Here is a 19,152-nt window from a genome sequence, read left to right as displayed (position 1 = left end):
TGTTACACAGCGCGTCTGGGCATGAATGAATGAGTGCGCGCGTCTGGGCATGAATGAATGAGTGCGCGGAGGATGGATAGACCAGCTACAACCCAGAATGCACTGCACTCGAAAAGATAATTCATTAAAAATGTGAATGTCCGTTAGTCCACCACAAACATGTTAGTCTCTTCTTAGTCTCGTCAACGGAAGTCAAAATAGTTTAGTCACAGTATGTAGTAATCAGATCATAGATTTTCAAACATCAATATCGTCACGTCAACGTCACGTCTTCGTCATGGGAAAAAAGTTTGTTAACGCATATTTTTTGTGAACATTTTCGTTAGCGAAATTAACACACACACACACACACACCTACACACACACACACACACACACCTACACACACACACCTACACACACACCTACACACACACACACACACACACACACACCTACACACACACACACACACACACACACACACATACACACACACACACACCTAGTTTTGTCCAGTGCTTGAAGAACAGCCAGACGCTGCGGTCTGTAGGATATGGTTTTATGGCCATTTTCGTTTCTGTTATTTTGTTATTATTTGATAAGCCTACTCCATGCTGTGCTTTTAATTTAATCCATTTGTAATGGATTGTAGCCCAAACATTTGTACTGGATTGTAGCCCAAACATTTGTACTGGATTGTAGCCCATACATTTGTACTGGATTGTAGCCCAAACATTTGTACTGGATTGTAGCCCAAACATTTGTACTGGATTGTAGCCCATACATTTGTACTGGATTGTAGCCCATACATTTGTACTTAATCTCCGCTCCCCACCCCTCCTCGTTTCTATGAAACATCTGTCAATCAAAATCTCTGTTTTTAATCCCATGGTTTTAATCCCATGGTTACAATCCCATGGTTATAATCCCATGGTTATAATCCCATGGTTTTAATCCCATGGTTATAATCCCATGGTTTTAATCCCATGGTTTTAATCCCATGGTTATGATCCCATGGTTTTAATCCCATGGTTATACCCAAAACACAGTTACATTTGGGGACGGTTTAACACTAGAAGGACCCCATGGATGGGGATGGGTTAGGGTTAGGGTTAGGGTTACACACACACATCTCCACATAGTGTATTGTACATGTAGAGGTTGTGAGGACTCTGATATTACCTTTGTTCACTGTCAATGTTTTCTTTACGAAAAGCTATCGGACGTTCCATCGACCAATCACTCTTCATGGACACACAGCTGGGGGCAGAGCTGCATCCTGATTGGACAGGGCTGTAACACAAGACAGGCCTTCAGTCTATGACTCAACACACACACACACACACACACACACACACACACACACACACACACACCTACACACACACACACACCTACACACACACACACACACACACACACACACACACACACCTACACACACACACACACATACACACACACACACACACACACACCTACACACACACACATACACACACACACACACACACACACCTACACACACACACACACACACACACACACACACACACATACACACACACACACACACCTAGTTCTGTCCAGTGCTTGAAGAACAGCCAGACGCTGCGGTCTGTAGGATACGGTTTTATGGCCATTTTCGTTTCTGTTATTTATTGTTATTTTGTTATTATTTGATAAGCCTACTCCATGCTGTGCTTTTAATTTAATCCATTTGTACTGGATCGTAGCCTAAACATTTGTACTGGATCGTAGCCTAAACACTTGTACTGGATTGTAGCCCATACATTTGTACTGGATTGTAGCCCATACATTTGTACTGGATTGTAGCCCATACATCTGTACTGGATTGTAGCCCATACATTTGTACTGGATTGTAGCCCATACATTTGTACTGGATTGTAGCCCATACATTTGTACTGGATTGTAGCCCATACATTTGTACTGGATTGTAGCCTAAACATTTGTACTGGATTGTAGCCCATACATTTGTACTGGATTGTAGCCCAAACATTTGTACTGGATCGTAGCCTAAACATTTGTACTGGATCGTAGCCCAAACATTTGTACTGGATTGTAGCCCAAACATTTGTACTGGATTGTAGCCCATACATTTGTACTTAATCTCCGCTCCCCACCCCTCCTCGTTTCTATGAAACATCTGTCAATCAAAATCTCTGCTTTTAATCCCATGGTTTTAATCCCATGGTTACAATCCCATGGTTATAATCCCATGGTTATAACCCCATGGTTTTAATCCCATGGTTATAATCCCATGGTTTTAATCCCATGGTTTTAATCCCATGGTTTTAATCCCATGGTTTTAATCCCATGGTTTTAATCCCATGGTTTTAATCCCATGGTTATACCCAAAACACAGTTACATTTGGGGACGGTTTAACACTAGAAGGACCCCATGGATGGGGATGGGTTAGGGTTAGGGTTAGGGTTACACACACACATCTCCACATAGTGTATTGTACATGTAGAGGTTGTGAGGACTCTGATATTACCTTTGTTCACTGTCAATGTTTTCTTTACGAAAAGCTATCGGACGTTCCATCGACCAATCACTCTTCATGGACACACAGCTGGGGGCAGAGCTGCATCCTGATTGGACAGGGCTGTAACACAAGACAGGCCTTCAGTCTATGACTCAACACACACACACACACACACACACCTACACACACACACACACACACACACACACACCTACACACACACACACACACACACACACACACACACACACACACACACACCTAGTTCTGTCCAGTGCTTGGAGAACAGCCAGACGCTGCGGTCTGTAGGATACGGTTTTATGGCCATTTTCGTTTCTGTTATTTATTGTTATTTTGTTATTATTTGATAAGCCTACTCCATGCTGTGCTTTTAATTTAATCCATTTGTACTGGATTGTAGCCCAAACATTTGTACTGGTGGTGTGTTTCTTTAGAAACAAGTATTGTTTCTCAGCTGCTGCAAGAAAACGTCTGGTTGCTGCCACCTTTCTGCCTCTCTTGGACTATGGTGATGTCTTGTACATGAATGCCTCTGCTACCTCTCTTCAACATCTGGATGCAGTTTACCATGGCGCGTTAAGATTCATTACAGGCTGTAAACCCCTTACCCCATCACTGTGTGCTATACTCCCTGGTTAACTGGTCATCTCTCTCTATCCGCCGAACCCTTCACTGGTATACTTTCATTTACAAATCCATCCTTGGTCTGTTCCCCTCCTACTTTTTTTTATTTTATTTTATTTTTTCTTCAGATTTTATCCCTTTTTCACCCAATTTGGTATCCAATTGAACCCAACCTAGTATCCAATTGAACCCAACCTAGCATCCAATTATCCCCTGCCTATTGCGTAGGATCCGCCGCACGACCCCGTGGCCGGCAGCCCCAGAGGAGATCGCCAGGCAGACTAGCTGACTGGCTCCTCGAGCCCAGCACCGTTATTCCGGCACCCCGGGGGCGCTGTTGCGCGACGGATCCTTGTCCGGAAATAGTCCTATACCGCCCTCTGGAGCGGCCGCTCAATATGCCGCTCCCTGTGTGCCTCGGCCATATCCGGATCTGGCGAGACCGGGATTCGATCCCAGTCCCCGGTGGGCAGCTTGCACTAGTGGCTAGTGCTTAGACCGCTACGCCACCGCGGGGCACCATTCTACCTTTCTAACCACCTGTCACGCAAGTCTGTCTACGGCCTTCGCACACAGGACATCATCACATACTCCATCCCCTTGGTCCGGACCATGAAAGGCAAACGGGCGTTCTCATTTGCAGCCCCTTCCTCTTGGAATTCATTACAGCAGAGTCTGAAACTGTCTCAGCTGATCCCTCTCTCCAGTTTCAAGCTCTTGCTGAGAGGCATACAGTGCGAGTCCATGATCTGTTCTTGCTATTAAGTTGGCCCTCCCTTTTGCCCATTACTGACCCCTCCCTGTCCCTAGATCTTTAACTGTCTAGTTTTAGATTTTTGTAGTTTTAGCTTAGTTTTAGATTATCTTAGACTGTTTTAGACTAGTTTTTGTTTTAGACTGTGTAGTTTTTGTTTAGTTTTAGTCTATACTGACGAAAAGTTTAGTTTATCTTAGACTATTTTAGACTAGTTTTAGTTTTAGACAATGTCGTTTTTAGTTTAGTTCTAGACTATGTAGGCCAGGTGTTGTATTGTATTTGTTTGTGGTGGATATTGTATGCCTGTGAACAGGTCACACTTGAAAACGAGCCCTTGGGGCTCAATGTGTTTTTACCTGTATAAATAAAGGTTAAATAAAAAAATAAAAATAAACTGGATTGTAGTCCATACATTTGTACTGGATATTAGCCCATACATTTGTACTGGATTGTAGCCCATACATTTGTACTGGATTGTAGCCCATACATTTGTACTGGATTGTAGCCCATACATCTGTACTGGATTGTAGCCCAAACATTTGTACTGGATTGTGGCCCATACATTTGTACTGGATTGTAGCCCATACATTTGTACTGGATTGTAGCCCATACATTTGTTGTTAATCTCCGCTCCCCACCCCTTCTCGTTTCTATGAAACACATCAAATAGTCATCTCCACTAGGGATGCACCGAAATGAAAATTCTTGGCCGAGGCCGAAGCCGAATTTAAGGAAACACTTGGCCGAATACCGAATACCGAATACCGAATGTGTATCTGCAGTTTTTAATTTTATCATTGCATAAACTAACATTTTGCTTTTTATTCATGCTTCTCAAAGAAAGAAATTGAGATTTTAAAAAAATAACTTGTATTGAACATTCCAGCAGACATCAGTCTATACCAACAAAGCACAATAAATAAAATAAATCAGTCAAATTAAATGTTTTTGTTTTCCCTGAATAGCTGCTGAAAGAAAATCTTTGTAGGCCTACAACAAAAAAGTGCATTGGGATAAAAGTGCTTTGAGCCTACTTTTTACTAGGCTACTTCTTTTCGTAAAAGACCATATTTAACATTTTAACAAAATGTTTTAAACATTAGAAAACAAACAAACAACATTATGCCTATACTTGACTGACTGCTCAAATTAAATCTGTCTGTATAACGTATGTATATAACCAGGGGTGCACATAATTGGTGCGCCAGTGCGCATGCGTCGCCAAAATGCATGCTGCGCGGAAGATCAGCCGCATGAGGGCGCTTTTGCGCACCCAAAAAAAAATAAAATAAAATAAATGTTGATCACAAAAAAAACATCCTCTACCATGGTTGAAATTGAGGACAGTGATAATTTACAGCAGTCAAGAGAGCAGTGATGATGACGATTAAGCTTGTAGCATAAATAAATGCTTAGGCTGTAACTTTTTGTTGAAAAGTTGATTTCAGTGTTTACAGAACAGAGCAGTGCTTAAAGAGATCAGTTGATTTCATTGTGTTTAAAGGAGTCTCACAGACTTTCATGCTTAAAGAGCAGTCATTTGATTTTGCATTTGTTTCTTTTGTTTTGCACACAATCATTTGTTCGTTCATCTTTATTTATGAATAAATGTCGTTTTGCTAATATAAGTTATCCATGTATCCCTTTTTCATCCATCCTATGGGACGGGTCGTGACTCGCGAGCTCGGGGAGCACCAAGCAGCATCCCTAGGTGCTCCTCTGAGCACGGGCCCCAAAAAGTTATGTGCACCCCTGTATATAACTTATGTATGTGTAGCTTGTCAGCTATAGCATGTCAGTTACACAATATATAACAAAAATGTGCATAGGGATAAATAAAACAAATGAATAACTGGCTGCCCTTTAAAACAATATAAGCCTACTTATTCAGGAAAAGTGGCAGGTTCATCGATGCCCAAACTGCTGAAGGCTCTGGCCAAGGAACGGGCTGCAAATCTAAAGTTGGTATTAACTCAAACAATCCAGACAAAACATCTAAATATTTAAGTCCATATGTAAATAAAGTTATGTGTAATAAAGTGGAATGAAACAGGGAAAAAGTATTGAACACTAGATGAAAAAAGGGCGCTTGTGACTTTAAGAAGTAATGGCGATTAGCGATGTTTAGCTTAGCCAGTTGAACAGAAGTAACTTCACTTTTAACATCACTTCCCGGGGTCGTAGAGGGCTGGTTGACGGCTTAAAATGACCGTGATGACATAAGGACCTTATCCAGCATAGTCTTGTGTTTCTACCCCGGGCATAGCCGGTGTTATTCACGGACAAACAACTCGTTATACGTTCGATTTGGGCTCTTCGTCTCATTCGCTGAGCAGCATGGGATGCTTACACTGTTTGATTGCGTCATCAAAACACGCCCACTATTCGGTGGTAAACATTCGGTGTTTTCACACATTCGGCCGAATACCGAATGTGCTTTATTTTGCGATATTCGGCCGAATACATTCGGTGGCCGAATGTTCGGTGCATCCCTAATCTCCACATAGTGTATTGTACATGTAGAGGTTGTGAGGACTCTGATATTACCTTTGTTCACTGTCAATGTTTTGTTTACGAAAAAATTTCGGACAATCCATCGACCGATCACTCTTCATGGAAACACAGCTGGGGGCAGAGCTGCATCCTGATTGGACAGTGCTGTAACACAAGACAGGCCTTCAGTCTATGACTCAACACACACACACACACACACACACACACACACACACACACACACAAAGGTTTCTCTCTCTCCTCTCACCTCAACGGCTCCATGGTCAAATGATGTAGTGGCAGCCAGTCCCACACATCTGACTCCCCGGATCACAGGAGAGGAATGAATCAGCCTGAGAATCACAACGTGAATTTAATATAAAGACACACATACATACAGTACTCTCTCTCTCTCTTTTTATCTCTGTATCTCTCTCTCTCTCTCTCTTTTTATCTCTGTATCTCTCTCTCTCTCTCTCTCTCCACACAGACTTATCACCTTCCTCACAGTCTTCCTCACTAGTTCCTATCTTCACAGAGAGAAGCTTTATTGGTGTAATGAACTCCCACATGACTGGCTGTTACTCTGCTCACAGTTCAAGAGTCCACAATCAGAAACATCCCCTGCAATATGACACCTGTACACTAGGACCAGACACTGAACCACACAAGTGGAGACAGATCTAGAGTCATATACACTAGGACCAGACACTGAACCACACAAGTGGAGACAGATCTAGAGTCATGTACACTAGGACCAGACACTGAACCACACAAGTGGAGACAGATCTAGAGTCATGTACACTAGGACCAGACACTGAACCACACAAGTGGAGACAGATCTAGAGTCATGTTCAATCAGACTGGCAGGCTAGTCAGTTCAGCTCACAGACAACAAAAATCTGATGCACCACAAGAGTGTGTGCTTGGATTGGATGTTCCATTGACGTTTCTGCACCACACAATAAACATGACATCATTCTGATCATAAAAGAACACTGTTGACAACAGCACACAAGGCTCAGACCTTTCCTAGGCTAGAGGACCTCTCCTTGTTCACACAGTAAACCACTGCTACATCACTGCTACATCACTGCTACATCACTGCTATATCACTGCTACATCACTGTTACATCACTGTTACATCACTGTTACATCACTGCTACATCACTGTTACATCACTGCTAAAACACTGCTACATCACTGTTACATCACTGTTACATCACTGTTACATCACTGCTACATCACTGTTAGATCACTACTACATCACTGTTACATCACTGCTACATCACTGCTACAACACTGCTACATCACTGTTACATTACTGTTACATCACTGTTACAACACTGTTACATCACTGTTACATCACTGCTACATCACTGTTACATCACTGCTACATCACTGCTACATCACTGTTGAATCACTGCTACATCACTGTTACATCACTGTTACATCACTGCTACATCACTGCTACATCACTGTTACATCACTGTTACATCACTGCTACATCACTGCTACATCACTGTTGAATCACTGCTACATCACTGTTACATCACTGCAGGGGAGGCTGGTTCATTAGGGGCAATTGTGCAATGCCCCACCAAAGGGAGAAGAGAGAGATTTTTTTTCTATGACTTCTAGACAGTGTTGCTTCTGAATATCATAGTCCAATCAGCTAGTGTTCTGTGGAGTATATCATAGTCCAATCAGCTAGTGTTCTGTGGAGTATGTTCCAATCAGCTTCAAGTCCCGCCCCTTTCGGGGCAACTTTCAGTCTACTCGAAGTTGCACTAGGCTGTTCTCGTAGACTTGCATGTAAAATCTATTTTGGTAACTTCAGGCCATTCGGTCGATTGTCTATGGGGTTTTGGGACATGCACAAAGAATCGTACGTGCTTACGTCATGTCCGGCGTCACGTTCGTGACGGTAAAACCGAGGATTTACGAGGGGTTGGTATGAGAAGAAAACATGGCTAGCGGGATGTGAAGTAACAAATGCGTTGTTCTGCTTTCCACTACCGGACTTTGTAAACAAATTGAACAAATGGATTAGAAGGAGGCATCTTTTGTTCCCAACTTGATATTGCAACTGGACCTATTACCGAAGTCAAACTTGTGTAAGTAAGTGAATCATCTGTCCTTCAGTCATGATAGGAAAACCAAATCGATGCTGGGAGAAGGAATGGCAGACTGTATTCTGATTGTATCTTCTATGCTCTTTGTATGTTTCTATGCTCTTTGTATGTTTCTATGCTCTTTGTATGTGTCTTGGTGTAGGAGAAACGTAGGACCACGTTGGAAACAAGTGTTTCGGTACACGTTGACGTGTAGAAACTGTAGAGAGAAAATTGTAGAAATTGTAGAGAAAACTGGGGGGGTAGAGGTGATGAAGAGGTCTGTACAGGGGGGGGTAGAGGTGATGAAGAGGTCTGTACAGGGGGGTAGAGGTGATGAAGAGGTCTGTACAGGGGGGGGTAGAGGTGATGAAGAGGTCTGTACAGGGGGGTAGAGGTGATGAAGAGGTCTGTAGAGGAGGGTAGAGGGGATGAAGAGGTCTGTACAGGGGGGTAGAGGTGATGAAGAGGTCTGTACAGGGGGGGTAGAGGTGATGAAGAGGTCTGTACAGGGGGGTAGAGGTGATGAAGAGGTCTGTACAGGGGGGGTAGAGGGGATGAAGAGGTCTGTACAGAGGGGTAGAGGGGATGAAGAGGTCTGTACAGGGGGGTAGAGGGGATGAAGAGGTCTGTACAGGGGGGTAGAGGGTATGAAGAGGTCTGTACAGGGGGGTAGAGGGGATGAAGAGGTCTGTACAGGGGGGTAGAGGGGATGGAGAGGTCTGTAGAGGAGGGTAGAGGGGATGGAGAGGTCTGTAGAGGAGGGTAGAGGGGATGGAGAGGTCTGTACAGGGGGGGTAGAGGGGATGAAGAGGTCTGTACAGGGGGGTAGAGGGGATGAAGAGGTCTGTAGAGGAGGGTAGAGGGGATGAAGAGGTCTGTAGAGGAGGGTAGAGGGGATGAAGAGGTCTGTACAGGGGGTAGAGGGGATGCAGAGGTCTGTACAGGGGGGTAGAGGGGATGGAGAGGTCTGTACAGGGCGTAGAGGGGATGGAGAGGTCTGTACAGGGGGGTAGAGGGGATGGCGAGGTCTGTAGAGGTGGGTAGAGGGGATGGAGAGGTCTGTAGAGGTGGGTAGAGGGGATGAAGAGGTCTGTAGAGGTGGGTAGAGGGGATGAAGAGGTCTGTACAGGGGGGTAGAGGGGATGAAGAGGTCTGTACAGGGGGGTAGAGGGGATGGCGAGGTCTGTACAGGGGGGTAGAGCTATTCTCATGCTAAAATTGACTGTAAATCCAGATTTTAAAGTTGATATTCTTCCCCGTGGAGCATGCCCCCATAACCTGTGCCCCACCCAAACATTTTAGCACCAGCCGCCACTGCATCACTGCTACATCACTGTTGAATCACTGCTACATCACTGCTACGTCACTGTTGAATCACTGTTACATCACTGCTACATCACTGTTACATCACTGCTACATCACTGTTACATCACTGTTACATCACTGTTACATCACTGCTACATCACTGTTACATCACTGTTACATCACTGCTACATCACTGCTACATCACTGTTGAATCAATGCTACATCAATGTTACATCACTGCTACATCACTGTTGAATCACTGCTACATCACTGTTACATCACTGTTACATCACTGCTACATCACTGTTACATCACTACTACATCACTGTTACATCACTGCTACATCACTGCTACAACACTGCTACATCACTGTTACATTACTGTTACATCACTGCTACAACACTGCTACATCACTGTTACATCACTGTTACATCACAGTTACATCACTGTTACATCACTGTTACATCACTGCTACATCACTGTTACATCACTGTTACATCACTGCTACATCACTGTTACATCACTACTACATCACTGTTACATCACTGCTACATCACTGCTACAACACTGCTACATCACTGTTACATTACTGTTACATCACTGTTACAACACTGTTACATCACTGTTACATCACTGCTACATCACTGTTACATCACTGTTACATCACTGCTACATCACTGCTACATCACTGTTGAATCACTGCTACATCACTGTTACATCACTGTTACATCACTGCTACATCACTGTTGAATCACTGCTACATCACTGTTACATCACTGTTACATCACTGCTACATCACTGCTACATCACTGTTACATCACTGTTACATCACTGCTACATCACTGCTACATCACTGTTGAATCACTGCTACATCACTGTTACATCACTGCTACATCACTGTTGAATCACTGCTACATCACTGCTACGTCACTGTTGAATCACTGTTACATCACTGCTACATCACTGTTACATCACTGCTACATCACTGTTACATCACTGTTACATCACTGTTACATCACTGTTACATCACTGCTACATCACTGTTACATCGCTGTTACATCACTGCTACATCACTGCTACATCACTGTTGAATCAATGCTACATCACTGTTACATCACTGCTACATCACTGTTGAATCACTGCTACATCACTGCTACGTCACTGTTGAATCACTGTTACATCACTGCTACATCACTGTTACATCACTGCTACATCACTGTTACATCACTGTTACATCACTGTTACATCACTGCTACATCACTGTTACATCACTGTTACATCACTGCTACATCACTGCTACATCACTGTTGAATCAATGCTACATCACTGTTACATCACTGCTACATCACTGTTGAATCACTGCTACATCACTGTTACATCACTGTTACATCACTGCTACATCACTGTTACATCACTACTACATCACTGTTACATCACTGCTACATCACTGCTACAACACTGCTACATCACTGTTACATTACTGTTACATCACTGCTACAACACTGCTACATCACTGTTACATCACTGTTACATCACTGTTACATCACTGTTACATCACTGCTACATCACTGTTACATCACTGTTACATCACTGCTACATCACTGTTACATCACTACTACATCACTGTTACATCACTGCTACATCACTGCTACAACACTGCTACATCACTGTTACATTACTGTTACATCACTGTTACAACACTGTTACATCACTGTTACATCACTGCTACATCACTGTTACATCACTGTTACATCACTGCTACATCACTGCTACATCACTGTTGAATCACTGCTACATCACTGTTACATCACTGTTACATCACTGCTACATCACTGTTGAATCACTGCTACATCACTGTTACATCACTGTTACATCACTGCTACATCACTGCTACATCACTGTTGAATCACTGCTACATCACTGCTACGTCACTGTTGAATCACTGTTACATCACTGCTACATCACTGTTACATCACTGCTACATCACTGTTACATCACTGTTACATCACTGTTACATCACTGTTACATCACTGCTACATCACTGTTACATCGCTGTTACATCACTGCTACATCACTGCTACATCACTGTTGAATCAATGCTACATCACTGTTACATCACTGCTACATCACTGTTGAATCACTGCTACATCACTGTTACATCACTGTTACATCACTGCTACATCACTGTTACATCACTACTACATCACTGTCACATCACTGCTACATCACTGCTACAACACTGCTACATCACTGTTACATTACTGTTACATCACTGTTACATCACTGTTACATCACTGCTACATCACTGCTACATCACTGTTACATCACTGTTACATCACTGCTACATCACTGCTACATCACTGTTGAATCACTGCTACATCACTGTTACATCACTGTTACATCACTGCTACATCACTGCTACATCACTGCTACATCACTGCTATATCACTGTTGAATCACTGCTACATCACTGTTACATCACTGCTACATCACTGTTGAATCACTGCTACATCACTACAACATCACTGTTGAATCACTGTTACATCACTGCTACATCACTGTTACATCACTGCTACATCACTGCTACATCACTGTTACATCACTGTTACATCACTGTTACATCACTGCTACATCACTGTTACATCACTGTTACATCACTGCTACATCACTGCTACATCACTGTTGAATCAATGCTACATCACTGTTACATCACTGCTACATCACTGTTGAATCACTGCTACATCACTGTTACATCACTGTTACATCACTGCTACATCACTGCTACATCACTGTTACATCACTGCTACATCACTGCTACATCACTGCTACATCACTGCTACATCACTGCTACATCACTGCTACATCACTGTTACATCACTGCTACATCACTGCTACATCACTGCTACATCACTGCTACATCACTGCTACATCACTGCTACATCACTGTTACATCACTGCTACATCACTGCTACATCACTGCTACATCACTGCTACATCACTGTTACATCACTGCTACATCACTGTTACATCACTGCTACATCACTGCTACATCACTGTTACATCACTGCTACATAACTGCTACATCACTGCTACATCACTGTTACATCACTGTTACATCACTGTTACATCACTGCTACATCACTGCTACATCACTGCTACATCACTGTTACATCACTGCTACATCACTGCTACATCACTGCTACATCACTGTTACATCACTGCTACAACACTGTTACATCACTGTTACATCACTGTTACATCACTGCTACATCACTGTTACATCAATGCTACATAACGGCTACATCACTGCTACATCACTGTTACATCACTGCTACATCACTGCTACATCACTGCTACATCACTGCTACATCACTTTTACATCACTGCTACATCACTGTTACATCACTGCTACATCACTGCTACATCACTGCTACATCACTGCTACATCACTGCTACAACACTGTTACATCGCTGTTACATCACTGCTACATCACTGTTACATCACTGCTACATAACTGCTACATCACTGCTACATCACTGTTACATCACTGCTACATCACTGCTACATCACTGCTACATCACTGCTACATCACTGTTACATCACTGCTACATCACTGTTACATCACTGTTACATCACTGTTACATCACTGCTACATCACTGTTACATCACTGTTACATCACTGCTACATCACTACTACATCACTGCTACATCACTGTTACATCACTGCTACATCACTGCTACATCACTGTTACATCACTGTTACATCACTGTTACATCACTGTTACATCACTACTACATCACTGTTACATCACTGTTACATCACTGTTACATCACTGCTACATCACTGTTACATCACTGCTACATCACTGTTACATCACTGCTACATCACTGCTACATCACTGCTACATCACTGCTACATCACTGTTACATCACTGTTACATCACTACTACATCACTGTTACATCACTGTTACATCACTGTTACATCACTGTTACATCACTGTTACATCACTACTACACCACTGTTACATCACTGCTACATCACTGTTACATCACTACTACATCACTGCTACATCACTGTTACATCACTGTTACATCACTACTACATCACTGTTACATCACTGCTACATCACTACTACATCACTGCTAAATCACTGTTACATCACTGTTACATCACTGCTACAACACTGTTACATCACTGCTACATCACTGCTACATCACTGTTACATCACTGTTACATCACTACTACATCACTGCTACAACACTGTTACATCACTGCTACATCACTGTTACATCACTGCTACATCACTGCTACATCACTGTTACATCACTGCTACAACACTGTTACATCACTGCTACAACACTGTTACATCACTGCTACATCACTGTTACATCACTGCTACATCACTGTTACATCACTGCTACATCACTGCTACATCACTGTTACATCACTGTTACATCACTGCTACATCACTGTTACATCACTGCTACATCACTGCTACATCACTGTTACATCACTGTTACATCACTGCTACATCACTGCTACATCACTGTTACATCACTGTTACATCAGTGTTACATCACTGCTACAACACTGTTACATCACTGCTACATCACTGTTACATCACTGTTACATCACTGTTACATCACTGTTACATCACTACTACATCACTGTTACATCACTGCTACATCACTACTACATCACTGTTACATCACTGCTACATCACTGTTACATCACTACTACATCACTGCTACATCACTGTTACATCACTGTTACATCACTACTACATCACTGTTACATCACTGCTACATCACTACTGAATCACTGCTACATCAGTTACATCACTGTTACATCACTGCTACAACACTGTTACATCACTGCTACATCACTGCTACATCACTACTACATCACTGCTACAACACTGTTACATCACTGCTACATCACTGTTACATCACTGCTACATCACTGCTACATCACTGTTACATCACTGTTACATCACTGCTACATCACTGCTATAACACTGTTACATCACTGTTACATCACTGTTACATCACTGTTACATCACTGCTACATCACTGCTACAACACTGTTACATCACTGCTACATCACTGTTACATCACTGCTACATCACTGCTACATCACTGCTACATCACTGTTACATCACTGTTACATCACTGTTACATCACTGTTACATCACTGCTACAACACTGTTACATCACTGCTACATCACTGCTACATCACTGTTACATCACTGTTACATCACTGCTACATCACTGTTACATCACTGTTATATCACTGCTACATCACTGCTACATCACTACTACATCACTGCTACATTACTGTTACATCACTACTACATCACTGTTACATCACTGTCATATCACTGCTACATCACTGCTACATCACTACTACATCACTGCTACATCACTGTTACATCACTGTTACATCACTGCTACATCACTGCTACATCACTGCTACATCACTACTACATCACTGTTACATCACTGTTACATCACTGCTACATCACTGCTACATCACTGCTACATCACTTTTACATCACTGCTACATCACTGTTACATCACTGTTACATCAGTGTTACATCACTGCTACAACACTGTTACATCACTGCTACATCACTGTTACATCACTGTTACATCACTACTACATCACTGTTACATCACTGCTACATCACTACTACATCACTGTTACATCACTGCTACATCACTGTTACATCACTACTACATCACTGCTACATCACTGTTACATCACTGTTACATCACTACTACATCACTGTTACATCACTGCTACATCACTACTGAATCACTGCTACATCAGTTACATCACTGTTACATCACTGCTACAACACTGTTACATCACTGCTACATCACTGCTACATCACTACTACATCACTGCTACAACACTGTTACATCACTGCTACATCACTGTTACATCACTGCTACATCACTGCTACATCACTGTTACATCACTGTTACATCACTGCTACATCACTGCTATAACACTGTTACATCACTGTTACATCACTGTTACATCACTGTTACATCACTGCTACATCACTGCTACAACACTGTTACATCACTGCTACATCACTGTTACATCACTGCTACATCACTGCTACATCACTGCTACATCACTGTTACATCACTGTTACATCACTGTTACATCACTGTTACATCACTGTTACATCACTGCTACAACACTGTTACATCACTGCTACATCACTGCTACATCACTGTTACATCACTGTTACATCACTGCTACATCACTGTTACATCACTGTTATATCACTGCTACATCACTGCTACATCACTACTACATCACTGCTACATCACTGTTACATCACTACTACATCACTGTTACATCACTGTTATATCACTGCTACATCACTGCTACATCACTACTACATCACTGCTACATCACTGTTACATCACTGTTACATCACTGCTACATCACTGCTACATCACTGCTACATCACTACTACATCACTGTTACATCACTGTTACATCACTGTTACATCACTGCTACATCACTGCTACATCACTTTTACATCACTGTTACATCACTGCATTGTTCTCTTCAGTCAGGCCTGGCCATGGAGAGATCTGAACCTGCTGTTTCATGTCCAGCTAAAGCCATAGTCTAGTGTGCTATGTAGCCATAGTCTAGTGTACTATGTAGCCATAGTCTAGTGTACTATGTAGCCATAGTCTAGTGTGCTATGTAGCCATAGTCTAGTGTACTATGTAGCCATAGTCTAGTGTACTATGTAGCCATAGTCTAGTGTACTATGTAGCCATAGTCTAGTGTACTATGTAGCCATAGTCTAGTGTGCTATGTAGCCATAGTCTAGTGTACTATGTAGCCATAGTCTAGTGTACTATGTAGCCATAGTCTAGTGTACTATGTAGCCATAGTCTAGTGTGCTATGTAGCCATAGTCTAGTGTACTATGTAGCCATAGTCTAGTGTACTATGTAGCCATAGTCTAGTGTACTATGTAGCCATAGTCTAGTGTGCTATGTAGCCATAGTCTAGTGTACTATGTAGCCATAGTCTAGTGTACTATGTAGCCATAGTCTAGTGTACTATGTAGCCATAGTCTAGTGTACTATGTAGCCATAGTCTAGTGTGTAGCCGTAGTCTAGTGTGCTAAATAGCCATAGTCTAGTGTGTAGCCATAGTCTAGTGTACTATGTAGCCATAGTCTAGTGTGCTATGTAGCCATAGTCTAGTGTACTATGTAGCCATAGTCTAGTGTGCTATGTAGCCATAGTCTAGTGTGCTATGTAGCCATAGTCTAGTGTACTATGTAGCCATAGTCTAGTGTACTATGTAGCCATAGTCTAGTGTACTATGTAGCCATAGTCGAGTGTGCTATGTAGCCATAGTCTAGTGTACTATGTAGCCATAGTCTAGTGTACTATGTAGCCATAGTCTAGTATGCTATGTAGCCATAGTCTAGTGTGCTATGTAGCCATATTCTAGTGTACTATGTAGCCTTAGTCTAGTGTACTATGTAGCCATAGTCTAGTGTACTATGTAGCCATAGTCTAGTGTACTATGTAGCCATAGTCTAGTGTGCTATGTAGCCAATCTGAAGCCAGGATCACATGTGACTCATTAGTCTGAACAGCGACCAGGAACAGCAGCCTCCTCCCAGATTAGTGGACAGTAAATAGTACAAAAATAGTTTGGATCAATGTCATGATCACAACTGCCAATGATGAGTGAAAATGAGCAAAGCCTGATTCTGTAATTAAAGAGTTGAAGAAGTAGAAGAAGTAGAATATGATAAACAAGCCCTAAGGAGAAAATAGAGTACACATCATTGTACGTTGCTATTTTCAGAAATATGTAAGTTTCTATCTGAGTAATCCTGATTTGTCAAAGGGTCAGATTCACTTCTTATATAAATGATAATGAATGACAGTACAGATTATACATATGCAAATAAAGAGACATTGTACAAAAAAGATGGACTGACCAGTAGTGTAGTGAGCTCTCTCCTTCATGGTCAACTAATTTATTATCACTGTCACAATTCATTCTCGTGCATTTCATTGTAGCCTACATGTGTGGGATTATTTTATTTTTTAACTTAGTTTTTATTTCAGTTTCAGCAACTTGAACAATCATGTAATGTTTTGTCTACTATTTTTTCCAGTCTTTTAGCTGTACACATATGGTCCATGAATGTGGTTCAAAGCAAGACACAAAGCAAAAAAGAGCGATCAACAAAAACATTGAGAAGTCAATGATGGAATAAAAGTAAAGATTTTGAAAAGAAAGAAAAAGGGTAGGGGGGGGGTGGGGGGTGTATGTCATGTGTGGGAATTTGAAAGAATTCTTGTCATCACCAACACCTGAGCATATCCATCTAGGTCATCACCAACACCTGAGCATACACATCTAGGCCTACAGGGATTTTCACGTATACACCTACTCATCTGTCAGGTTGCATATCACAGTACCTGCACACCTTCTATTCCCTTGTAGTAACAACACAACCAATAACCTGCGTACTCACTACTCTACACATATTCACTAGGATGCAGGGTTGTCATGTGTAACGGAGAGTCAACCTGTGGTAAAGCCTGCATGAGAGATATGGACACTGAGGGACATGGACATGGGAAGGTTAGAAGTTCAGGGGCTCAGCTGTCATATCAAGTTGGGAGTAACATGCAGTTTGGAACAGCAATGCCACTGTGACACATAACAGCCCCTGCACCGGTTATGTGTCAACACCACTGATAGAAACAAGAAACAATAAACAAACCAAACACACCTGCACTGAATCGATAAACGTAGGCTATATGTTAAGTCCATCGATTGGAACTAGATTGTTTATTAATGTAGTTATCAATATTCTACCTACGTGCACCTGGCGTGTGTGTGGCGTGTAGACAGACTGCGTGGAAATGACGCTCGCGGATCCTGTACCTACACCTGTCAATACAAACATTCTACAACCTGTGGCTGAAACTACCAGACTGCCAAGGCGCCTTGATAAGAATAAGGAATGACTCATTCTCAACACTCAAATAATCAGAAGACCATAAAGACCTTCAGTAGAACTTATAGGCCTTGAAGACACACACGGCCTGTGCAGAACTCAAAAGTGCCACAAGTATGAACCCAAAACAGATGCCTGGACAAGTCAATATGGGATTGCTTAAAAATATCGATAGCGTAAATGTACTGTACAATATACAGAACTTATATAACCCTAACCCAGGGCATACTGTTTTAGATCAAATGTGTCTTTAAAACACGCACATCCTTTCCACTTCATTATTTGACACCAACATCCAATATCAAACACA

The 19,152-nt window shown here is 42.1% G+C and overlaps 1 protein-coding gene across 5 annotated transcripts in view; it reads right to left on the bottom strand.

The window, feature by feature from the left end:
• Positions 1 to 19,152, bottom strand: part of LOC308156561 (NLR family CARD domain-containing protein 3-like) — a 40,211-nt gene that overhangs the window by 17,599 nt on the left and 3,460 nt on the right. For all 5 annotated transcript variants that reach the window (XM_080529929.1, XM_080529933.1, XM_080529931.1 and 2 more), the window contains exons 3-6: positions 6,656 to 6,740; positions 6,442 to 6,552; positions 2,502 to 2,612; positions 1,165 to 1,275 (exon numbers count right to left, since the gene is read on the bottom strand). In XM_080529929.1, coding sequence (XP_080386055.1) covers positions 1,165 to 1,275; positions 2,502 to 2,612; positions 6,442 to 6,552; positions 6,656 to 6,669 — 347 coding nt within the window. In that variant the 5' untranslated portion in view covers positions 6,670 to 6,740. The remainder of the gene's footprint in view (positions 1 to 1,164; positions 1,276 to 2,501; positions 2,613 to 6,441; positions 6,553 to 6,655; positions 6,741 to 19,152) is intronic.

Source organism: Nansenia antarctica, assembly GCF_963989245.1.
Source record: "Nansenia antarctica genome assembly, chromosome: 4".
Classification (NCBI taxonomy): domain Eukaryota; kingdom Metazoa; phylum Chordata; class Actinopteri; order Argentiniformes; family Microstomatidae; genus Nansenia; species Nansenia antarctica.
Note: the sequence above shows the minus strand (reverse complement) of the source record. Positions and strands in the feature narration are given on the sequence as shown.